The 26242-nt window shown below is 44.5% G+C and overlaps 1 protein-coding gene and 1 long non-coding RNA gene across 2 annotated transcripts in view; one reads left to right on the top strand and one right to left on the bottom strand.

Annotated features, from left to right (window-relative positions):
• Positions 1-25538, top strand: part of LOC119167019 (uncharacterized) — a 36232-nt gene extending 10694 nt beyond the window's left edge. The window contains exon 2 of the mRNA XM_075867231.1: positions 21617-25538. Coding sequence (XP_075723346.1) covers positions 21673-22509 — 837 coding nt within the window. The 5' untranslated portion in view covers positions 21617-21672 and the 3' untranslated portion in view covers positions 22510-25538. The remainder of the gene's footprint in view (positions 1-21616) is intronic.
• LOC142765727 (uncharacterized) overlaps positions 1-26242 on the bottom strand; it is a 327820-nt gene that overhangs the window by 185113 nt on the left and 116465 nt on the right. Inside the window, exon 2 of the long non-coding RNA XR_012884374.1 lies at positions 16930-17022. This is a non-coding gene — a long non-coding RNA (uncharacterized LOC142765727). The remainder of the gene's footprint in view (positions 1-16929; positions 17023-26242) is intronic.

The following is a 26242-nucleotide window of genomic DNA, read 5'->3' as shown; positions in this document are numbered from 1 at the left end:
GTGCTATCGCTACTGAGCAGCAGACGAGGCGGTTCGGTCCCAGATACGTTGACCCTCGCGGTGCTACTGATAAGTTCACAGACTCATACCCTTCTACTGTTTACACACACAGAGGCCCTTGATGGCATTTCGTTTTGTTTACAGATGTGCCTTAAATTGCATCGGTTGGCAAGAAAAGCTTTATAAAATAGCCTGCTGAATTTCTGCACTTTTCTTTCTTTATTTGACAAAATATATTCAAGTAAGCGTTCTGTTGGGCTACAGAAAATTTATAAACGGTTCCCTTGAATTTTACGCACGTTCCTTTTATCTGAAAAACTAAAGAGAGACTTTCCTTATTACGAAAGAAATTTGAAAACTTGCTTTTAGTTCGACACTAGGCACTGGTAAATGGGGTGACCGGAAGTTTTTTGGGGCACAACGCTTGCAGTCTTGAAACCGTGTATAGCCTCTCTACTGACATTGTTTTCATAAACGTCGTCTAGCAATTGTCTTCGTAAGCCATTGTGGTGTCCCATAGTAGAGCAACCAGTACTCGAAATCGTTAAACACTTTTTTTCTAAACACAGTTTTTCCGTAGAAGCCACGCAATGAATGGTGCGCTGGGGATGCAGTTGATTATCACCGATCACGGTTTTGTCGTGAGAAAAGAAGCATTGCGCATATTCAGCGCCGGCCTCCCAAGAAACTCTTGCGTTCATGCCGCTCCTTTCGTCCAGCCGTGGAAGTGTCAACGGATATATACTCTCACGCTCATCTACGCAGTCATACTCTCAACTCACGTGATGCCTCACTTGCCACGGGTATGAATCTCCACAGAGTCATGTTTCCACCGGGTTTCGGTCCAACGACACTCCGGAAACCGTATAACGATCCCCGAGAGAGTTCACGTAACTCTTTAACGAGAATCGTCTATATACGTAGCACGTCAGATCTCAGAAAAAAAAATTCAAGCAACTCTGTCTTTTTCAAGTGCATAACACGGGCGTCGCAGACAACGATAACTTCGCAAAAGTGGTCGTTTAAACGAACGTTTCTTTTTTGTAAATGTCATTTTGTATCATACCGAACGCATATATGAAATTTGGGTAGAATCCAAGTCAGCGACAACATTGGCCAAGTTCCATCTTTGGCGCTGGCATTTACCATGTTTATTTAATTTTTTGTTCCTTCACTCACCTTAATTATGCCTCTAAATACCCTAAGTGTGTGTGCTCTATCTCATCAGATATGCATGGCTAGCTGCAAAGGGAGGCATGGGGAGCTTGTTTTTTTTTATCTTCATTGCAATACGGGAACATGCGTGTGTACTGCAAAGTAATGTGCTTTTCATCGTTTAGCCTTGCAAAAAGAGATTCGAAGAAAAGTGATCCGTCTAATGAATAGGCAAACGGCATTAAGCACGCTTTCCTTAACAGTCACAGTGTTACAGAATAGAGATTCATTTGCATATTCACGCATACAAACCAGCGAACATCCCTGACGCTTTAATCGTGTCCCCGAGAAACGAAATGAACGTACATATACAAATTCACGCCATAAATTTTCTGCAACACCATTGCGAAACGAATACATTCAGTATTTTGTGGATGTTGCGTAAGCGCAGGGTGCATGGTTATGTAACTTTGAAAAAAACTTACCATCATCATCATCTTCTTCTTCAACGAACTCGCAGAAGGAAAAAAAATATATTTCTCGTGTTTCACCAAGCAAGCCGGTATTGCGCTTGCGGAAGCCATGTTATCCTCGCAAAATTCTTTATCTCATCTCGGCACCTAACTTTCTGACTCTCCTTGCGCGTTTGCCTTCTCTTGAATTCTAGTCTGTTGAACTCTCAACCAGCGGTTATCTTGCCTACGCGCAATACCTGTTCTGCTTATTCCTACCTATATTTTCTTTATTTCGACCGTCCTTCTCACACGTTTGTGTCCTGACCCACTCTGCTCTGTCGTTCTCTCTTAAGGATCACGACAATAGAGCGCGCGAATGACGCGAAAACACAGGTTTCGACTATTCGCACAACTTCGTTCGCATGATCTAGACATTACTGCCTTCCGCATCTGGTTACACAGAAACAGCGTTGCGAAACACAAACGATTCATGCGATGTGTCCCCTCGAAATCGCACTTACAATCATTAAATGTTAGTTCCTTGTTTTATACCCAGCGCTGTTCTGTTAAGCAAACTGTTGCTGAGACACCATTCAAAGTTGACGTGCCGGTTCGACAGAACCTGCTCACCCCATTTATTTCAAGGTTTAGGACAAAATAATTTGCAGTTCTAGCCAGAACTACATATACACGTAGAATCTTCTCAGTTTTTTTTTTGACTCAATAACTTTCTATGTCAGAAATTGGCAAGGTTTTCTTCTCGTAGCTTCTTGCTGTAGTCGAGTGGGTGGAAGCTTTATGTGCGAGCGTATATCTCACAGAACATTGTGAGATTTATCGAACAATGGTTTTCCTTTCTTACCGTCTTTCTTCGCCTACTAATTAGAACCATCTACTGATGACAAGTGTTGCCTATACAATGACTAATGCTGCTTGGTGATGGTTTACGCTAACTGAACGATGACACGCGCTGATTTAACAACAACATTAGGCCGAAGTCGACAAACGAGAGATATTCGTTGCGACAACATCACTACATCCTTCCTTTTTTTTGCTTGCCCGTAAACCAAACTTTTTAGTTAACACGGTAATATAACAAACTACCAACTAGGCCGAGCTTATTCCAATTTGTTAAGTGATGCCACTTTAGCCTTCATTCAGTGACTGACTCTTTGCTCTAGGGTAGACGTACAGGCTGCAGAAGCTCAGGTGATTGTTCCTGCAATCCTGTTTCCCCAGATGAATAAATGAATGTATGGATGGCGCAGTACCCTTAAGATCAGGTAGTGGCTCAGGCCACTTATCGGTAATTTATAATGAAGTACAAACTCTATGCAGCTCAATGCTAAAGTTTAATCCTGTTTCGAACTCAGTCACAGTGAGAAAACCTCATCTTTGTTGTATAAACCAGTTAAGAGTGTGTCTTGCTTCGTTGTCCGTAAACCTGATTCTTCGAAAAATTCATTCATATTGCCTTGGACTGCAGGGTGAACCCCGTTACAGGAAAAGTGTCAGGTTTCGAGCCGTTTCCCACTACACTCTACACGCACCGCATGGTGTGTATCTTTACACTTGGATCGGTGCGTCTAAACCCACAGTATACTCCCGTCATGGCTTTAAATATCTGAGAGCTACCCCGACAGTGATAGTAAATCTTTTGCAATTTTTTACGCGTTCCAACAACGTTCCACCCTCCTGGCGATCTCCCCGTAACGAAATCGTAGGTCCGTCGCAGAGCGTCCCTTTTGTCAAAGCCTCCGTGAAGGACACCGCAAGGCGACTCGCACGGTATATAGGCCGCCCAGTATATAGGTACCCCGCCTCAGAGACCCGTCTCAATACAAGATATGACGACACGGCGAAGAAAATGCAAACCTAAAGAGTGATTATAAACCAACAAACCTCCGTGAAGTCAAAACCTCCGTGAAGGACACCGCAAGGTGACTCGTACGGTATATATGCCGTACAGTATATAGGTACCTCGCCACGGAGACCCGTCTCATTACAAGATATGATGACACGGCGAAGAAAATGCAAACCTAAAGAGTGATTATAAAGCAACAAACTCCTAGACGAAGGTCTGACGTGCGACAAATTACATTACAAGATTGGGAGCCAAAACCACATTATATATATATATATATATATATATATATATATATATATATATATATATATATATATATATATATATACTGAAGGTCGCCTCACTGCGTGTCGCTGCTGCGTCGGTTCATTAACTTTTCAAATTGGCACGGAGAGCGCGCGCAGCGCTATCCGCCCAGACAAGTGTGTCCCGTCTCATTGGGAACGGCGCACATCGACACAGCATCCACCATAGCAGCAACGCGGGAAAACGAAATACATCCACGCCGTTGTCGCAAGTGTCATTGCGACCGCATCGGCACTCTTCTGTCGTATAGGTCGTTTGAATATGTATATTCTGCGTAGCGCGGCTGCTTGGTTCGAAAGAAGCATCAACGATCGCAGGTGATGGTACTTGACATGCGACATCACTGTTCCGAAGGGACACGAACTGAAGCGATAAGTTAGTTTTGACTTATACCCTGAAAGCTCTATACCATCATTAATTTCAGCGCCGCAGTTTTATCAACTGATCAGAAATGTAAACGGCAAACTGGAGCTTCTGATTCGACAACACTGCACACTTCTATCGGAGGCCGCAGACGCTGCCGTCGTTTGCTTTATTAACCTTGGACGCGCGCCACCCTTCCCAGAGCCAGAGGAACGATGTAGAGACAGAAGAGTGCATTGTTTGCTTTTCGACGGGACAGCATGCCAAACGGTGGCTGTATAAGACGAGGCGCTTGAAGATATATGCCGTACATGCGCGTTTAAAGAAGCCCGGAGAGTATTAAGCCTTGAGCATGTGCACGTTAACGCTTGTACACTCACTCGCCAAACGGTGTGTCGTTGATGCGATGATCGTAAAAATCAAGCTCGGATGAGATATTAAGCGCATGCCGCTCGTTAACGATGCATAACTTAAGGTTCTCAACGGGAAAAAAAAAAGGAGGAGAGAGTGTTCGCGGCATTCCCAGCGCCGTCTTGGGAGGACAAAAAGAAGCAGAGCCCTCAAACGAGTCTCCAGACATCGTAAAACGGTGGCTTCTTGCATTTTCGGTAGCCGCAGTGCGTGATTGCGTGGGAAATCTTTATTACGAGACTGTACTTGACTTCTGGCTCGTTTGTAGACGAAGATTCGACCTTCGCGAAGCCATAAACCAGTAATCCTGTTTTTTTTTTCTCGTGATTTACTTGCGGGAATTTTCGTTCGTTATACGCACGCGGCAAATGTTGGGCGGCTTAGCTAAACCAACAGGGATTCCGTAACATTTTTTTAGTTTTTTTTTTTTTTGTATTACGAGCAGGCGACGCGGGCAACTTCTCCAGCATCGTCTGTTGCGTGACGTAGTCGTGTAGACTGACCCGACCCCTGGTGTCAGATGCGAAGGTTAATTGGTTTCCCAGAATCCCGCGCTTCTAAAGTCGTATCGTGAATACATACTACTGTACACAATGGTCAAACTGTTTTCCGCTAATTGGGGTTACGGGCGAGTTTGACTTAGGCATGGCTATGAATTTTTCTCAGTTTCTGTTTCCCAGAATCCCGGGCGTGTGACGTTGCACCGTGATTATAGGTGATGGTACATAGAATTAAACCATACTATCCTTAATTGAAGGTTGCGGGAGAGTTTGACTTTAGCGTGCCTATAGATTTTTCTCAGCTTTGTCTTATTTTGACTTTTGGCATTTTTGTGCATGGTGTTCTAGCGCGACTACATATCGCTAAGACACCATGAGTGTAGTCACTCACATTCGTGAGTGACTACATAGCGTGCGCATCAGCCACACTTCTAAGTTCGGCCAAGTCGGCACACACATAAGCCACCTTCTTGTTCAAGCATTTGGTTTAACCTTTAGACGTCGCGTCAAACTTTGTTGGCGACCTCCAAAACGAAACTTTAGTGGAGGTCATCACCTGTAATCTAGGAAAACTCGGGGGAGCAGGGTGCACACGAGAAATGGCACAAGCGCACAGATCACGCAACTTACGCGCGAGATTTCGACGAATATCCCCGATGTTCTCAGTCCCTGTACACACGCGAAATGCGCTGAAATAAATGTGAGTACACTGATTTGTGTAAAAGCTAATGACAGTAATGCGAAGATGATGGCGCAAAAACGTTGCACGGGCTTCTACTCCCAGTCTCTTGTATAATTAGTACGTACATCGTGTAGCTTTTGTTTTGACTTGCAGCTGAAAAATCTCTGACGTAACAAAAGGAGGAGTACTTATAAGGTACGGGTTCATTACTTCACAAGTTAAGGTAGCACCACGACATTGCCAAAGGTACTCGCGGACATTCACAAGATAATATTTCATAACAAGAATATCTCTTATCAGTCGGTTTGCTCATACAACTTACAGTCGAGTTACGGGTATCATCAGTGAATAATTCCCACAAGAACGTTTAAAACACCTTCGGAAAATGTCGATTTTTCGAAGCCACAGAACAGTTACCTCTGATTTCACTCAGATCGTTAAATATCAGGACTTACAAACCTCATTATCTGAAATCAGGATGTAATTAATGTGATCGGTTTGCAATGTGGAATCATTGAAAAGCTCTAAATTGTTATAACAGACTAGTTTAAATTCGAGTGATTCCAGATTCTGAAATAGCGGCTCTTTGAAATTTCAAAGCAGATAATGTACGCGCAACAGCTCAGACGTCTGAAGAAAGGAAAAAAAAAAGTGTCAGAAAACGTGAAAGTAGAAAGAATTGGAATACGATTATCATACTATTGTCGCTTACGAGTTACTGACAAAGTGTAGTTTAGAGCACAAAGTCACTGGCGACCGATTGGTCCCTTTACCCTTTCCAAATCACAGCAGTTTTTTTTTTGGGGGGGGGGGGCAACTCCAACAAAACCGTCTTTCCGTTATTTAAACGAAAACAATAAACGCCAGGAATGAAGAAAGCCCCCGCACAACTTCAGGAACGGCGTGCTGTAAACGGGCAATCTTCGTGCAACAAAAGAGAGTTTTAGTACTGCGTACGCTGCGTACGTGGTGGCGTTGAGTACGTAAGGGCGCCACGTTCTGCGTAGTGCGCATGCGCAGACCGCAACGCGCACGTATCGCGTTACGTACGCAGCCGCTACGTACGCACGCATGAGATGCGTGCGTGCTTACGTATGAGCTGATCGCGCCGCTCTCGAACAAGTTCGCCACAGCGCGAGACTTCGTTTTGCAAAATGGCGGCATCGAAGGCAAGCACCAACCGGCTCTGTGGCTTAAAATATGGCCATAATCTGGCTATAACACTTGGATTGGCTCACAATGGCTGTCAACAACACGTACTTCTATTTCGATCTACCAGATGACGCAACACGCTTCACGCTCGTTAAGTACGCGGGTACTACGGCGTGCTAAAAGCCGATTAGTGGCAAAGGACGCCTCGTAACGCAAGGCGCTTGCGTGATGCGTACGTAGCACCATTCCGCAGTACTAAAGCTCTCTAAAAACACGAAAGTGAGAAGGTTCTAACGCAGTCCTCGCGTGCACATGCGCAGTTACGATTTTCCCTAATGATAAAACGATGCGCCCCATCAGAAGGCATGTGTGCAAGAGAGACGGTGAAATCACGACGGGACCACGCCCACACTTTCACCCAAACGAGGCGATCGCTTTTCGACTGCGACCTCTCTTCAGAGCCGAAGCACGCGAAATCACGCATTCCCCTGCCCCACCCTCCCTCTCCCTGTGATGTAGAGGAACGTGTAACAACGCCCGCTCTAGTACACGATCAGCGCTCGCTTTCAACGAAAATGGCATCTCGTCTTCGCTTAAAAGGCGCCAATCCACGCAGCGTTACGCTGTGTCGGTAATTCTGTGCAGCAGAGTTACAAGTTTGGGCGAGCTGCAGGGCCGAAGTAACCTGCGCGGCATGCGTTTACCCGCGTTGTGCGCGTATCTTTACTAAATTAGCTTTCTAAAGAATACTTGTAACAACAGGTGTAAAGCGTTTGGTTATTGTAACACTCTTTGCAAATGTCAACCCTTCCGTTCAGTCCCTGCATTTGGATTTACACCTCTTGTGCGAGAAGTGTTACGCATATATGCGTAACACTTATGCATATATGCGTAACATTTATGCATGTGCATATGCACATATGCACATGCACATATGTACATATGCATATGCGTAACACTTATGCATATATGCGTAACACGTGCCGCATATATGCGGCACGTATACATATATGTATATGTGCCATGCTACCTTTGAGAGCACGGGTTCGACTCCTGGAAAATGTCGGTGGTGGCGAAATACAAAGATCACTCGTGTGCATAGATTTAGGTGCACGCTTAAGAAACCTGTGGTGGAGTAAATCAACCCATAATCCTCAAGCGAGGCATGCCTTGCGATCACATCGCGGTGTTACCGCGTCATGCAAGCCCCAGAAATGCTCGCCACGCAGGTCTTGCCTAATCCTTCGGTTGAACAAGGCACGAGTTAAATGTTTTACTTAGTTTCAGCCTTCGTGCCCTGACGCTCGACAATAACCATTTGTCACGGTGCCTGTGTTCTTCGCACTCACGATTCCAAACGTGTACACAACGAAGGAGGTCTGCGGTAAACACATGATGCATGCAGATTTAAGCACGCGTTTCGACTGAACTATGCCATGGTGCTGCTTTCCATGAACGCGACCTGACTGTGAACCTTGTCCACACTGTGTTTTAAACATTCTAACATTGACTTGTTTTCTCCGTGATGTATAAGTTCAATGCTGCCGGCACAAATAAAGTTTCAACTTCAAAAGGTTGTAGCAAGCAGTACTGCAACAACACCAACTCAAAACAGCGCCTACCTCTTCAGGAGTTCACAACTTTGTAACCCTCGTTCAGGTCCTCAATGCCACAAGAACAACCACCACGTAACAGAAATAAACATAATATCTCATGACCAAGCAAATTCGCTTGGGTCTGTAAGCATGTCGCATGCTGCGCCCTCTGTCGTCAGTGGTGTGCACGCACAAACGCACACACAGAATTGGTGGTGTTACCAACTTTACACGCGCGGTAACAGCTTTTTGCTGGTTTCTTCGCGACGTGCGAGTCACTCGAGGTACTGGAACGCGTATTGGTCAATGATACTCCAGTCGAGACAACGACCTCTGACGGATGTGTTGAACAAGTTCGACTGCTGGGACTCCGGCAAGACGGGCGTGTCCCAATGCCGATAAGACTCGTGTAATTATTCCTTGCAGGTTCGTGCGCCCTCTTCCAAAACAAATAAAACGAACGATAAGTAGTAACGACGCAGAAAAAATACGGATGCACGGGCGAAACAACCTTTCTTTGAATGTCGAGCACGTTTGCGTGCTCAAGAGTGACGCATGCCGGGTATAATGTGGTTACCTTCTTAACCATGGATACTTTCTCATGTTTCATTATACATGGGTGTTTCAAGAAATGTGTCCAATGTTACTCAAAATAACAAAAACGAGGCATCTGTGTGCTACCTGGGGCGCTCCGTTTATTGTGGAAGAAGGCATCTTCAGATGCACACGAACAATAATTACAGCAGTACTTATAGAAATTACGACAACTTTCTAACTAGAGGAAATAGCCGATTGAGTCCAATGAGCGAATTCGAGTCCTTGCTGCGAATAGTTCATATGGAAATTCTCTCTCTCTCTCTCATTGTTATTCCTCTTACCCTCTCCCCAGTGCAAAGTAGCCTACCAGGCTCAGTCATTCATGGTTAACCTCCCTGCCTTTCTTTCATCCTTATTCTCTCTCTCTCTCTCTCTTGAGGAAGGTGGCCACTGGTAGTCACCGCGGAGCGATGAAATCTGGCTACCTTTATAGCAGGCGAAAGCGAAACTGACGCAACATGCGGGGCATCTGCCATTCACTTCGAAAATGCCCGCTGTGTGACGACACTGTTTCCCTCGCCTATGTAAACCCTCAATCTATAGACACTTCGATTCGTGGCTGCTCATCGACGCTCGCTCATCCTCCTCCCGAAATGTGAGGTGAACAATGTCGTCATTGAGGGAGTTTTCGAAGTTAAATGGTTGATGCGCTTATTGGTGCGCCGCTTTCTGTTTCGCTGGCTAAATTAGCCAGATTCCATCGCTCAACGGCGATTATACAAGTAGCCGCCTTCCGAAAATTTAAAAGTTAGTACAGGCAACTTGCAGCGAGGACGTGAATTCGCCCTTTGGACTCGATCGGCTGTTTCCGCTGGTTTAAATGTTAACTGTTTTAATTTCAACGATTACAGTGGTAATTAATGTTTGAGCGCACCCTAAGATACATTCTTACACAGTAAACGGAATATTTAAATGAATTGGTAATTTAAATGAATTGCTGTAAATTTTAAATGATATTGGACGCATTTCTTGAAACACCCTGCATGTAGTAGCTTTGGAGACGACTCGAGTCATCTTAGTCAGCCTGACTTATGAGACTCCCTTGCGACAACACTATAGCAAAGAATTTAGACGCCTGGCGGAAATTTCGCGAATATTTGTTCGAATTGTTCATTGCACTACCTGCAGCCATTTTTTGCCATTGGCCTCTTTTATTGCCTTCTTTTTCTGCCGTCCTGCTAAATGTATCAAATACGCAAATTAGGGCAGTAAATAAGACGTGGCTCTTGGTTAATTTCCGACATATATCTATCACCCATGTGTCTATTTTCGACATTGCGACTATTACGTTCCGTTACACACGTGTTGAATCACTGACGTCTCTTTACTAGTGCACATGGCCATAATAGTTTCATAATTTACTATTATCATGAAAATTATTTTGGATCGGCAAGTATGGCCAATGTACGCGTATTCGTTACAGCTTACAGATTAATTTTCAGTTGGCGCTTCCAGTGCGCCAGTAGATATTGTAATCTCCAACTACGCTCAAACATTGTCCCGATAATGGTCATGAAGGATAACTTGATGAAATTCAAAATAATTAACAAATGTTAGGTGTTGTCTACATCAATGAGACTATCAGGATTCACTGTTTTCGTTTCCGCGAACCGAGTGGAGCGATCTTTCAATCTTTCGAAGGTTGCCGCGAACGAAAACAGCACGGCTGTATACTCGAAGGAAAGATTTCTCAATCGCCACAGCGTTACTCGTACGATGAGTCATAGAGGCGAGCATATGGCGCAATATGTTCTATAACTGTTGTACGGGCGAACTCAATCGAAGTGCTTCAGGACTGGTTTTGCGTTCGAGCACTTTGGTTGCGAAGCACGCACCTCAGAGCAGAATATGTGCCGCCTCGGATCTGTGTCGCTGTACACTTGTGTCGAGCATCTTATTTGGCCGACAGTGGCGTAAGCTGGAGCGCTACCGCACACAATGTCGATTGCGCGTGTTTGGTTATATATGAGAGTGAGGTTACACGTTATATGCCTTAGCTAACGAATGGTCTTGTAAATAGCCTCGTTGCATTTCACTCTGGTGAATCGTTAGTGCTAGACTGGCGAACACCTTATATTCATTACCCAACGTTACCCGAACAGCAACATTCATTGCCCTGCATGAGTCGTTATACTAAATTAACCTAGGGTATACTTATACTAAGCCGAATGACGTTGACGATGACTATAACTGCTTCCGAATAGGTGCGCTTCACGGCGCAATTTCATTTTAATACGCTGCGCCAACACTCGTTAGCGATACCCACTTCACTTTACGTTCGCAAAATGTTTTCCATTTCTTGTTTCCACTTCACATTTGTCTCTGTATCATGCAACATTTTTTGTGGTGCCTTCTTCTTATGTATCTTCATTTCCTATTTCCGTTTTTTTTTCTTAAGAGTAAAACACCGGACACTTGAAGATACCGTTAATGCTTTCATTTAAACTATAGTTTGCATGGACATAATGAATCCGTAGTTATGTTGATTAATCTTCACCTGAAATCTGGCGAATGTCTCATGGCGTTCTGCGTAGTCTGTAGCGTGTGTTTGCTGGTATTATAGATTCGTAAAGATACCGTTTTCTTTCCTCAATGGTCAGGCAAAATACTTAAACTTGTGAAGGGTGCCGACTAGCGAAAGTCATTACAGGAAAAAAAATATATATGTCACGACGAACAAATGAAAAATTAGAAGCAGAAATCGGCGTACGGAGGCTGCTTTACTCATATTCAATATGAAAGGGCAGGAAGAGGCGACATACAGGTGGTGCTAGTTACATATTTTCTTTCATTTGCCCAGTCAATTAATAGCACCAAAATCGCACGTTTACATCGTGACAAAAAACAAAGTAAAAATTAAAAAAAAACGTTCATCTCGTGGCGACGTGCAGACATGTGGCGTGGTAGGTGGGCGTGACGTATCGACGGCTGCATATCGCGTTGGTGATATAGGCCGATGCTTTACCGAAAGTCACTTCATTTAGACAATCTACACACACCACGCACCTTCAAGTAGTTCACCACTATACAAACTCACATTCGAATCGGAGTGTAAGATGTCCAACACACGACACTTCTCTTGGCGGAAGAGATTACGTGTAGTACCCCGTACCCGGTGTAGGGGCGAGTCTTTGGAATTCGGAAAAACCACATACCGATCATACCATTCAGGCGCTTTGGCAGCGAATTGCAGTACTTTCACTTCGCAACGAGGCGTGTGCTATGTGCGTAGTAAAAACCTGAAATGGTTGTACCGCGTCACACGTTAACTCCGAGAACGCGTACTTTGCGGCTCCATATACTCCAGCACCCAGCGAAGCCTTGGTCGATGCATAAATAGAAAGTGACTGCCTCGGTAAAGCGTTTTCGCGGGGCAGATCAAACACGCATAAATCTGTACAAGGAACGCCTCTCGTCTAACAGTCGTTCCGTTGAACGCGGCACATGCGTGCTTCTTGTGCAAGCCCGTATATACAGGTTCCTGGATCGCCCGATGGGCGCGCTAATTAAACACCGTCGTATTTTATGGCTGCTCCACTCGGAGAGGAAGCAGACATGCTGAGTTGCAAGCTATTGCTAACCTCGAGATAATGTCCTACAGCATGCATGTGAAGGATGTCCGAATGAAAGCTTACGCGCGCCATCGTTATCCTTGTTCTCGTACAATGGTGGGACCTTATTTCTTAAACTGTCTCTAGTAGAGTTCGTGGACGCCGCGTTGAAGAACTGTACCAACGAGACCATCGACAAATGGACTTGTCTAATCTTTGCACTTTTTGTACTTGCGACTGTCATATTTCGTTTCTTTGCTATTAATCTATGTTTTGTATTGTAAACCTGCTGTGCTTAAGTTTTCCTATGTAAATGATTGCGCCACTATCCACCACAAGGTAAATCGGTGACTATAAGAACACCTCAAGCTATCTCCCTGCAGTTCTTTACGTTAGCACCCGGTGACTGTCTGAATGTTTGCAATGGAAAGAAAGAAAGAGAGAAAGAAAGAAAGAAAAAAAGAAAGAAAGAAAGAAAGAAAGAAAGAAAGAAAGAAAGAAAGAAAGAAAGAAAGAAAGAAAGAAAGAAAGAGCTAGTTGGTTGTGGTGACATGGCTTCAGCGATATGTACTGCTCGATGAGTTCTCGTCACCACATGTTCAAGAACTCTTTTAATATATTTAACAGAACATCTGCCTCTTTGAGTGGTCTAGCATGGAAAGGTATTAACAGTCAACGCACTGCATCATCTCTGTTCTTACATGATGCGGCAATTCGTCATAAGGTAAACAGTACGAAGTAATTAGTCTGGTCATTAGCCTAGATGTAACTTGCTAATTGTCGATCGTTCATCCCCGCTTGAAGAAGTCTTGCTTGTGTCTGAAGGACGGTCGGTCATGCAGGAGACCTTTAGGACTTCGGTGAGGTAACAGTCGAAAAATAATAATTTGGAGGCTTTACGTGCCAAAACCTAGTTGTGATCATGAAACACACCGTAGTGGAGGACTCAGGAAATTTAGAACATCCGGTGCTCTTTAACGCGCACTAACATCACACAGAACAGGCACCTCCGGCTCATTGCACGCGCCTTCATCAAAACGCGATCACAGCTACCGGTATCGAATCTGGGACTTTTGGGAAAGCAGGCAAACGCTCGTATAAGGCACTTTTCAAGTCTGCTGTCCGTGAAGAGGACCTTACTGTATGAGCCACGTACACTGAAGGTCACTTTTTCTATGAAGCGCCTCAACTACATGAGTCATTTCATCATTTTTTAACGCGCAGAGCGAAGTATCTCGGGGATTTACGTACACATCGAGGCACCAAGGCTGACCTGCGTGTGCCTCATTTACAGACAAGGCCAAAAGGAAAGTCCGGCAGCGCAGGGTCGGCGTGCTAGAAGATCTTTCCACGCAGCTCTGCGGCAACGATGACCCAACCGACCATCCATCTATCCGTCCACCTTCTACGGACTGAGCAGTCGTTTCCGTCGTATGTTTGCGCAAGAAGCATCTCGTGGCCAGTAAAAACCACTCGTTTCTAAAAGTCTGCCACTGTGTACACCTTGTTCATCCCATACCCTGGCTTGAATTAGGACTCTCCACGTACTGAGCAAACAGAGACGGCCATCAAATGCCCCCTCCCCCGTTTACTTTTTTTTTTCTCTTTCAAGCCTTCGTTCTTTACTGAACGCAGGTCTCACCGATTTAACACCAACCATTAACACAAAAAGGCGAATGTGTGCAAGCAATGCGCGCGTATTCGGCGCTCGATTGTAAACTCCTCTAACCTTCGCTGGAAGTCCCGGACTTTTAGTAATTCTTAATGACGAAGACTTGCCAGACTCGGGAGCCTGGTACGACTGCCTGCGAAGCGGGTTTAAACACGAAGTGTATACTTAACGCTGCTCTGAAAAATACCTTTAGTGGAGGGGAAGAAGGGGGAGGGGCAAGTGTCTCGACTTTTTCTTTTTCTTTCAGGCGCTTCTTATTCATATTCATCTGTCTCCAAGGATTCTTCTTTCTGATAACTGGTTCGCATAGGAGGACGTTTGAACAACACTTTCCGGTCCCGTAGCTTTTGCGCGTATTTAGGAGTATAAGACCCAACGGTTGCGTTTCGACGAGCGCAATGTGCTGGGTAAAGCGAAATTGGAAAAACTAAGGACATTAAAAACGAAAAAAAAACCGAGTAATACACGCATAAATGGCGTGGCGTCTTATTCAACATACCTTTAAGTCATTCCGAGGCGCAACAGACGTTGCCATCCAGCCTTACTATATATGCATGCACAGCGCTACGGCATGGGATATAAAAAGTAGCAAAAAGACGTAGCGAAAAAGAAGTAGCAAAAAGACATATGCAAGGAAGAGGATAGAAAGTCATTTCTCACTGCGGTTCAAAGTGGCTTCTCCTGCACACTTGTCTTCTCTGTCAAGTAGGCGAATTTTATGAGCGCGCGTTGTAACGACACCTAGCAGCAGCCACGCGAGTTATCCTGACAATTTTTTGTACCTCAAGGCCGTCTACTGAAAATTAACCAGCACGTCATCTTGTAACGCATGCTTGGTCGTTTTCGTATGATAGCGAATTGTCAATCACGTAATTATATCTGTAACCAAACAGCTAGCATATTATTACGTACTTATCTGTAGTCATATAAATATCTACGCTACAAATGCCGAAATTTCTTTACCGTAGTGAGTCAAACCTAAGAATCACTGCAAGCCACGCCCACGGCTGCTGCATTATTATTCATAAAAGCTTTAGTTAGCTGTCCCGTTCAATTGCATTTGCTTATTTTCATGACATCAATTAGCTCGCGCGTATTTCAGGGCAGTGATTTTGTTACACATACATATGTTCCTGTAGCTTGTGTTCGGAGCTGTAAAAACACTCAGCCGCAATTACCGAGGGTAGCGAATAATGTGACATTCTAAAGAATACATAAGCTGTTACCGATTGCAAAAGTATTTTCGAGCGCATTCACAGAAGTACTGCTTGGATTCGATGGCTGAAACTTTGACTGCCAATCCATCATTGCGACGTGCATGGGCCACAAATCGTAGTTCCGTATCAAGCAAGAAAATATAAGTACAATAAAATGGCGCGAGGGGGTGGAGGGGGAGCCTGTTTCACAGGTGGTCCGAATTGGATTCAAAAGGACAAAAAAAACACAGGAACGAGATAGAGGAGGACATTTATCCACACGACACCGCGCCGTGTTGGCAAGCACATGCGCGGTGGCAGGTATGAGAACAGATGTCCGAAACGTCCTTGGCCAGATTGGTCACAGTGCGTCAAGCAGCTATAGATATTCTACACACTACGCGAACGTCAATCGACAAACCGTATAAAGTCGAGGTGTCAGCCAGGCTCAACGCGTCTCATCTGATCTCTCGTTGCGAATGTCAGCCGTAGCCGAAGAAAAAGCCGAAGAACACGCCGAAGTCGCTAAAATAATATCTCCAGGTCACGCAATCGTACTCCAGGTCAAACAATCAAGGCAAAAATGAAAATTCAAGGCCGAATGAAGAAACAAGCAAGGAAATCGAGCTGCCAACTTCGGCGAGTCGCTGGCGGGATATGATCGGCAGGTCTAGCCATGACGTGGACGAAGATAATTGTCGAATAAAAAAACAACAATAAAGAACTGTAGGCCGTGACATTCTTGGCACGCAGAAGTATATAGAAACAAGATTCTCGTTCGCACAGTTCATCTGAAAGTGTTGTTTCTTGTTGTAGTTTTACTCGTGGGCAATATTTTTTTTCTCTAACTACTTCTTTTTGGTACCTAACTAAGGTTTCCTGTTGCACGACCGCTACTCGACTCATCAACGCCCACGTTAGTGATAGCAATGGCGTAAAGCTCACCAAAACAGTTTCTTAGCTATTTATTGCTGCTTTCTCTTTCAAGGTCCCTATTAATTTACTTGTTCATTTCTTGAAATCATGGGCGATCAACGAAGTAAATTGCGCGGGTACAGAAGAGCGGTACCAGTAGTTTACTTCGCCCGAAATTGCGAAAATCTTCAACATGTTTTCATAATTAGCGAGTGCTACTGTGTCTTTCACGAATGGTCGTGAAAAGGACATGCAGGACATTTTATCCATCAAGCACTGCAGTTAATACACGTAAGCCAGCATGTGTCTTGGGTTTATTCCTTTTTTTAATATTGTGAGCAGCGCCAGTTAGTAGAAAAACACCAATACCCAACAGATAGAAATATCTGAGCTGTCTAATCAAACGTTTTTCACAGCGATCTACAACTTTCCAAATGCCCAACCTTGTTCTTTATAACTTCATTATTGTTACTTATTTAGGCTTCACAGTACACACAAATCGTTTCACTTACTCGATACAATAGTCCACAGCGTGCACTTGGTCATGACGTCATAAAGTGCGTCAGCACATTTTTTAAACCTTCGCCATGGTTAGCTGGGGCCTCCTGCAAAAGAAAAAAAGATCGTCAGGTGTAGGAGCATTCAGCATTGCTTCGTCAGAGACACCTGAACGTTGCGTGTTACACCGTGAACTAGAGTTTTTTTTTTGCGTATAGGAGGAACTAGTTTCGGTGTTTACAACGTTTAATCCACTCGACGAAATGATTGACGCTGGAAACCCAGTCTCTCGTACGGTGACGGCTAAGAAAATTATGCATTCAGCTGAAGAGTACACGCCCATGAGTCTGTCGGTCAAAAAAAAGACAAAAACTTTTGCGACTAGGGCGGAGCCACGATAGGTCGTACACAGAAAACACCTACGGCGTCCGAGAGGAGACGGCCCGACGATCAAAACAGCGAATGGATAAGGAAAAGGGGGACGGTTTACGTGACTAAACTTGTCTGTACACCTTTTCGCAGCATACGTCAGAGCACGTGCCTTCGCGAGGTCAGGTGGGAAATTATAAATGAGTACGTCGCGCACTGGCTGCATAAGATTGGTGACGTGTATGGAAAGGACTAACGAACGAGAATATCTGGGCCTTTCATCCCACGCCTTTGAAGGAGTTTGAAGAACTCAGCGCTAGCCGAAAAGAAAGAGCAAAACAAGCCTCAAGTGCGGAGGAGGTCCAGGTGATAGGTATGGCCCAGTGACTGGCTCTGGAACTCGTGTCGTGCATGTAGAATGTTTTTGCACTTATCCGAGTACAATTCTCGTGCGATGACGTCAAACAGCTCTCGTCTTTCTTGAGCGATCGTAGAGAATTGAGCATGAAATCATTTCACGTAGGGACTGTTTATGCGTCGATGTCAGATTTAACATACGAGTGGAATGGAGATACATGAAAGGGAGTCACGTGTGGTTGCTTTTTTTGCACAACACACACACACACACACACACACACACACACACTCACACACACACACACAAACGAAAGAGTCCAAAGCAAACTAACTGAAAATTGTGCTTGTAAAGCCCGGGTTCCAAAGGAACAGACGACAATGAGTTTGGTGAGACCTACGTAGGAAGTGCAGTTGCGCGTAATTCGCCGTTCGAAAACACAGGAAAGCAAAATAATGTGTTACTACATTATGATATTATTACATTAAAATGATAATAAACTATACTATTATGTTAGCAAAGTGTTTAAAATATTAAACTATGTTCATTTGCGTTGGTGTATTAATATACTCTGTATACTCGTAACTTTTTGGTCCTCCTCGTTTCATTATAATTTGTAACTCTTTCATTCCTTTCTAATTAGTACATGTTTTAAATATTTCGATGTATTACGCACGTTACACAGAATATCTAGGGACTTCAGAGCTACTTTTAAATTAAAGAAGCAAATTAGTATTTAAAGATAGCTACCAGCTAATAACAGATTCGGTGTTAGCGAATAGTCTTACTAAAATCAAAGAACTCTTACGAACGAAACCCTTTGCAAACATGAACCACTTCGTCATGAGAATGGACATGAATACACCCGCCTGCAGTTGCGTTCTTCAGGACATTTAGAGCAGTTTCTCCAACAAGGGCGATTCGTTCGCTTCACAGCGACTACATGTACACGCGTGTAAAGCTTGAAACGGCGAATCTGCGATCTCGAACTTTCGCACAAAAATTAAAAAAAAAGAAGGCCAAGACGACGCGTCTTGCCAGGGGAGACGTGGCGCCAGCGACTGCATCTAGAAGGCGCCAGAGAGACGGCCCACGTAGGCAGACACGAGCGGTGGCGCAGTCGAAGAGACTCCCGTCGGGGTCACCCCCACGGTCTCGCCGTCTCGATACGTGGGCCGAAGCCTCTGTGCTTCGGCCCACGAAGCCTCTGTAATCGGTTCCAGACAAAAGAAATAACCGTGCAGCAGCGCGGAAGGTGAAGCCGGGGTGTCGCAAGGGTGTGTGGCACGCAAAAACCCTCTTTGAGAGTGCGAAAGCGTCCTCAAGAGACACATTAGTGTGTAAATGTTGCGGTCTCACGTTCCGAAGCCACGATATGAATATTAGACGCTTTCACGTAGGGCTCCATGAATTTCGCCTACCTGAGGTTTTTTTTTATTGTGCGCCTAGACCTAAGAATGGAATTGCCATCTATATTGTATTTTGTTCGTGTGTTATATTGTACTGTGTTCCCGGAAGTGGTACTTTTGTAATTCACTGCTCTGTTTTTTTTTCACCCACTCCTGCTATAGCCTTTAATGGGCTGCAGTATGTGAATAAAAAAAAAAAGCCCACATGCCTCTATAGCATTTTGCCTTGTCAAGGAGCCATATATGCATTTCAACACGTTCGTGCCGTATTATAGCCTTGTTCCACAACAATTCACAACTGTTCGATTTCTTGAACAGTATGCGTGTTATTAGCGTTGTACAGCATTTCATGGCAGGAAGATAGCGGGGACAGAGTTTTGAAGAAAAGAAAAACACCTAAAACTGCTCAGGGTCATATACCGAAAGGGTGACAGAGTACACCGCGACATGGGGCGTTTTTCGGTCGCACTGTAACATTTCTGTGGCTTGCTGTTCGTTGACGTGCCTTCAAACATATACGAGCGCTGTAAATTCTTTTACACGATGGCTACACCCTGCAAAAACCAAATATATATTCTACGTGATTTTCGACGTTTGGCTGCAGCGTAAGTCTGTTGTCTGAACGCTAAGAACGGGCCTCTTGCCGCGAAGTGCTACGGGATTTTTTGAGACCACGAAAAGTGCGCCACTCCACAATGTGGGTCACCTATAGCAAGTCTGCGGGTTCTTATATCCATAGAGTGTCTATAACACTCCGCGATATCTGCAGAGTTGAACTCGTTCTGGCGCACCGAATAAAGCAAGCAGATGATGCGTATGAAACGATCATAGACCAATAGAGTTTGAAGCTGGGCTTATTGTTGATGCATAACTGTTCATGTAGCGCGAATATTTGACACGAAAAAAAATGGACACTCTGCTATTCATACTTTTTTCTTGTCCTCGATAAAATGTTCGCTCCAAGTGTACAGGTATGGTTCATAGTTCAATACATACCTTCAAATTACGCTATCAGTGTCTGTTAGCCTTATTAAATTATGTTTAACAAACAAATATGTCCCTTAATCAAATACAGTTTGTTTTCTTCAATAACTCGCAGTGATACTTTGTAGGGTTCATGGGCAAAATCTACTAGAAGCTGATGCCGTCCAGGTAGCTTATGAGAGCGCGCACTAAGAACCACGACAAAACCTACGTATACGTCGACCGTTTGGCCACTGTCTTTAGTCCGCCTTGACGGCAGACTTGCACGTAATACGTTACAGAGTAATCGATAATATCACGACAAAACGTAGTCTGCAAGAACAGCCACGGCCAGACTGGGAAGGCGCACCTGTCTGGCCATGAATGTCCTTAGTCGGTGATTTTCGATTACTGGTAACGCGTAACGTACAAGTCTGCCAGCCCTAAGCTGTGTTTCAGATGCGGGGTTAATGTACACGGAGAATCCATAACTGGGTGTTCTCAATAAACACGCCATTAGCAGAACCATTCGTCTGCTACTGTATACACCGGCCACGAAACGGTCACGACGTTGCACAGTTTTCGCGAGAAGGAGCCTTTCGCCAGGTTTCCGACGAAGGCCGTTGCCGTGACGGCTTGTGCCAAACAGAAGAAAAGAAAAAAGGACACAAATGTAATTGTGAGAGCCTATGCCCTGAGGCGGGTCAGCCGAACACTTAATTCCCCGGACCCATTAGGAGGCGCACTTACGGTAAACAGCTCGGTTCGTTGCGGTGAGCGACCCTGTATACTTCCAGCACGTCCAGGGTTGGGCGCTATCGGATGCTACTATTCGTATAGTTACAGCATATAACTAAAGATGCAGGATAGAGTATTTTTATAAGACGTGATTTGCATGACTGCTGTGATGAAGTTTTAGGCATATCAATGATTTCAGCGAAAAGTTGTACGACTTATTTTTCGTTGATAATCGTGACTGTGCCTGACCGCCACTTAATATGAATTTTACGCCCTTAGTGTCGCCGAATGACTTGACAATCGTTGCCAGTCATCAGTGGTACTCTAAGAATGTTTAGCCTCGTGCGCAGCTCAGCATAAATAATAATGATCACCATTGTGAGAATCGAGTGACTTTTTGACAAACGATTCTTGTTTTTGATTATCAGGTGGGCAAACAAGAATTCCTTGTTGATTAATAGACGTGACCAGTTGTTATACGCACATATTTGCGTTTCTGATCTAAGCAGCTGCAGAGAACCACTCACATAATGGCGCACGGTTAATTTAACACATGAATCTCGGAAAATACGAGTACAGCCACTGTCCTGGCTTGGTGTAGCTGTGGTAGTGATTAACTACTGATACTGGTCGAATATGTTAATTGCGGAAGGCAGAGAATAACAGCGTGAGCTAATACCATCATCAGGCACTAAAAAAAGCTCGTTGTCTTAAACGAATTTTACGAGAGATTTCCAGTGTCTGCAAAACCTTTGGCCAGTTTAATGTGTTTTCTTAGAGTTGGGTGACACCTCTTATTTTATCTGTAATCAGTAGCTTAATTTCACGAGGCTCATGTACACTTTCTTTTTTTTCTCGGTGCTGCAGATTGCCAGAGTCGAGATCCAGGCGAGGGAGCTGACCCTCGGGAGACAACACAAGACATGGACGTAGACAGCGTCACGCTCGAGTCCTTCCTCGAGCTCAACTTTCCCTCCGAACTGAACTTCGCGACGCCAATCGAGTATCCGTCCTTCAACACCCCCGATGCCGTCCTGCAAACGACGGCACCGACGACGGTCACCCAAGAGCCACCCACGTCTTCCTTGACGAGCGGCGTCTTGGCGTTCCAGATGACCCAGCCCGTTCAGACCATGGACGTCGTCTCTGGTGCCGTCTCGAGCAACGTGGCTCCGGCCCCGTCCTCTCCACCGGTTGTCCAGTCCTCCTCGGGTCGGCCCCAGCGGTCGTGTCGACTCAACCCGGACTACAACCTGAGGCCCCGGTCGGTCCAGATACGCATCGAGACGGAACAGCGGCGCAAACAGCAGCAGCAACAGCCGCAGCAGCGCGCTCACAAGCGCGAGCCCAAGCCGAAGCAGAAGCCGCCACCACTGTCCAAGTACCGGAGGAAAACGGCAAACGCTCGCGAACGCTGCCGGATGCAGGAGATCAACCGGGCCTTCGAGGAGCTCAGGGCGGCCGTGCCGGCGCTGCCTCCGGACTGCGTTCCAGACAAAAATGGAGATAGCAGTAAGCTCACCAAGATCACCACGCTGAGGTTGGCGGTGAACTACATTGCCGCCCTGTCCAGGATGCTCAGAGAGGCCAACGAGTCCGAAGAAAACTCCTCCGAAGTCGACTCGGTGCAGAGCATCGACTCGCTCGAATCGAGCCTCGACTTTGGAGACGACCCACTGCTGATGGGCACCGACCTCGTCGGCATGATCCTCGAGTCCGACGGTGAGAGCCTCCAGCTCAGTGATGCCCCGACGCCGTGAAATGGCCAGCGAAAAAAATGTTCGTCGGACGAGACGTGGAAAGCTTCGGCCGCCAGAGATAGTGTGTTGTGCTCGCTTTCACGACGATGGGACGCGCGTGCTGTGACTATGCTGATGTAAGATTGAGCGGCCATGACCAGCCGACGTTTCCGAACTGTCCCGAACGCTTTCAGACCGGGGCTGCGCTGCCGAAATCGCGCCCCTTCAGCAACCACACGCACGACTCGTCGATACAACTTTCGTGCGACGGTGTTTGAGGAAAAGATGACACTGTGTCAGTTAAACTGTTCATTTTTTTTTCGTGGAGCAGGATCTCCAAGAAGATTGTTACGCTTTCGTGCATGTATCCCAACGAAATAACTTTTTTTGTCGTCTCAAGTGATGATCTGTGCGCGAGAATGTGTCAAGTACGGTGAATAAGTGATTCCACGAAGTGCTGGTTTGTTTGTTGAGCCACGCGTTTTGTTCACGTTGCAGTGCCTTAAACTCTTCAGTCGAGAATCTCGTCTCTTTTTTGAAACGCGAATAACCGCTAACGCTAAGTTTCGTTATAGGCACGTAAATGCTGTGACGAAAGCAGTTCTTTCACAACCTGCTCGTTTTGCCATCGTAGACACGTTTGTTCGAACGCTACGATGCAGCTTCAGTGTCGATGCTCACATTTAAGAGTGGATTCTTCAGCCGTGCCATAACGTGAGAGCCGGGAAAGCCACTAGCTGTGCCATGACCTATTACCTTACAAGCGAGTAACGTGTGGCCGCTCAACGAGAAATTATACGGTGAACATGCAATCTAGTCCGTCCAAAAAGTACTTTCTTGCACCATCTACACGTCTGTTTACGTTGGATGTGGGAATCGACAGCGTTTGCAATATGAAGTTATGAATAAAATCGGGTGTTATTGTAAGAATAGGAAGTCCCATGGGGCAGCTTCTCATTCGATTGCTTGTGTGCTTGCCGTAAATGATGACAGTCTGCAGATTTAGCACACGTTGTGCGCACATAATGTGAGAGGACAATCCTCTCACCTTTCGGGATCTACAGATGCAGAGGCGTCGAAAAAAAGTTTTTTTTTTACCGATCAATACTACATGAAAGTTAGCGGAGACTGGCCCGAGCATACAAAATGACGTTTGTAAATTATATAAAATATTTCCCATTGAATCCTCGAGTTGTTACCACTATGAAATTTTCCTACTTTATTTTTAACTTTACATCGTTTCTGGCATTATCAGAGTAATCTGCGCCGAGGAAATTGAAGTGAAAACGAGCAAGATTTCTAAAAGTTTTTGTCATTCCAAAAAGACTAGATATCCAAGACAACAATATATTCATTATATCACCAAAAGCTTGTTTGATTTACATGTTTAGTGGAACCATCAACGTGGATAACAATGCAGGTAAAGTTGTGGGAAATGTAACCTATATGCCATCACGCGTTGATGAAAATAACTTCTTCTGAGCGCTCATATTTTTCTCCTTCGAGGCTTTAAACAAATGCATGCCGCATAGGACGATACCACAGTTCGTGCATTTCCGTCCATGTTTTAGCAATACACCCGACACAATATATGTTTAATAAAGCCGATAGAGCAAGAGAAGTTTCTATTTTGTGTGAGATTCAAGATGCATTCCAGTCTCAGTGACTTCCATCTACCGGCAAAAGAACATCGATGTACACGCGACTTACAGCTTTTGCATTAGCGCTAGCTTCCGGTCACAAACGCAACGTATTCATTGAAAGCACGCTGGCCGTGGATTTCAAGAGAGCGTTTTTCTTTTTTTTTGTTTATTTAGGGCAGGTTGAAGTAATTTTTTGGCGCTGCGTTCTACGAAATGCTTCTCAGATCAGCTGAAGTTCGAACCATGCACTTCCTCCTCTTCGTATTTCTGTTGTGTATTATAAGATTGAATGCATGAACTGGATTGTATGAAATTTTTTGTTTTGTTTATTATGGAAAGACGTCTACGATAACACGGCTGATGTTCACAATTCATCAGATCAGTAATGCACCGTTCCTTCAAAATGGAACAATGACTTCCTGCTACGGCAAGAAGATAAGGTACCATGCTCTCATGCGTGTAAAGGCAATGATATTTCTTTCTGGAGTCCTGTATAATTGTGAGCAACAGGTTTACAAAAACCACAAAGCTGATTTGATCTACATCACAAAGACTTTATAAGCAATCATGAGTATTCGTAGCCGCCTGCGCACTGGCGCAGAGCATGGAAGTATTATGCTAATTGATGTTTATTTCATAATTAAATTTAATTGGCTAAACTAACAATAGTTATATCCGAAGCACTGTATTTGTCTCAATATTTTTTCTTTGTTAACGCAATGCGAATCGGCTGCAAAGTGTGTTTTTTTCCACCTCTACTTAAGGCATTCAAGCAGTTATGATGAATGCTACATGCACAAATAAAAACGCATAATATATACCACTAAATGGAAGCAATGTTGTAAACGATTTAATCACCCGTTTTCCTAGGATTTGAGGTCAATAAAAAATGGTGACCTCTAAGGACCTTGAAGTGCAATACCTTCAAATGAAGGTAAGGTGAACATTATCTTGCATGTATAGTATGGTGCATCGTGTGACTGGATATGCATGTGAATGAATGTCTGAGACTCTCGTTGAAGACCGGGCCCAAAGCAATATGCAAGATGAGATAGCAGACAAGCTCAGCTTCAGAGTTATACCGGTGTTCTTCTCAAAGGCGTCAGTGTTGTGTAAAAAAATTTCGTTTATGTGAAGTGTGACACTTTGCGCCAATGTCATGAATATGCCGGTGAATCTCTTTTATTTTTGTGCGTTGTCATGTTTCTTGTTTGATGATCTTGAACAGCTCACTGTTTATGTGCAAATGTCTTATTGTCGTTAAGTGCAGCTGAAAGAAACGACCCAACCATGCTGGGATCTTGTTCATATATTTTTCGAACTTGGCAAACATGTTTCTCACTTTCGATATTATATCTATATTTTTTGAAATTGACAGAACAATAAAGAATGTTTATATAAATGAAATAGCGCTGCGTGATCTCACTCATCACTAAGATTGGTTGGTGCAATCTTAGTTTTTCTTCCATAATCCTCCTACAAATATCCCTTACACGTGACACAAAGATTGGTCTCACTGTCCTTAGAATGGGTCAACTTTCTCAGAATTGATAGCTAATTACAGCTGTCATATGATAATCGGCCATGCTAATCATCATCTTTTTTATCTTTTTCAATCACTTTTCCTATCTTCGATTGGGATGAGTTTCCGCTCTCCCATAGTAGAGTGCCAAGTACTCTAAGTCGTTAAACAGTGTTTTGTAACACAAGGTAGTGACTTCTTAGCTTGTTTGTGGACCAGGATAATCCTTTGAAAAATATCCTTCGTACTCTTCGAGATGTACAGTTTTACAGGATTTCAAACGCAACATTTTTTTAATTATAATGCCTGCTATGAGCAATCACTCAAGATAATCTTGCCATGTAGCGACGAGTATGGTTGCTAAAATTAGTATTTGCTCTGATGTAGGTTCCAGATTCAAATTTACACCAACATGACATAAACTGAAGACATTAGAAAGAGAATAGTTACATTATTCAGCCCTGAATGTTTGCGTTTCAGTCCGCGGGTACTGTACACTCCGTCTGCACAAAATCTACAGTTAATTAGCTCTCTACCGACCCGATTTCAGGCTGGTATCAGTGACAGATGTCACCAGCCGAGCTGTGGA

Source organism: Rhipicephalus microplus, chromosome 6 (genome assembly GCF_043290135.1).
Source record: "Rhipicephalus microplus isolate Deutch F79 chromosome 6, USDA_Rmic, whole genome shotgun sequence".
NCBI classification, from domain to species: Eukaryota; Metazoa; Arthropoda; class Arachnida; order Ixodida; family Ixodidae; genus Rhipicephalus; species Rhipicephalus microplus.
This window is presented reverse-complemented; position numbering and strand designations above follow the sequence as displayed.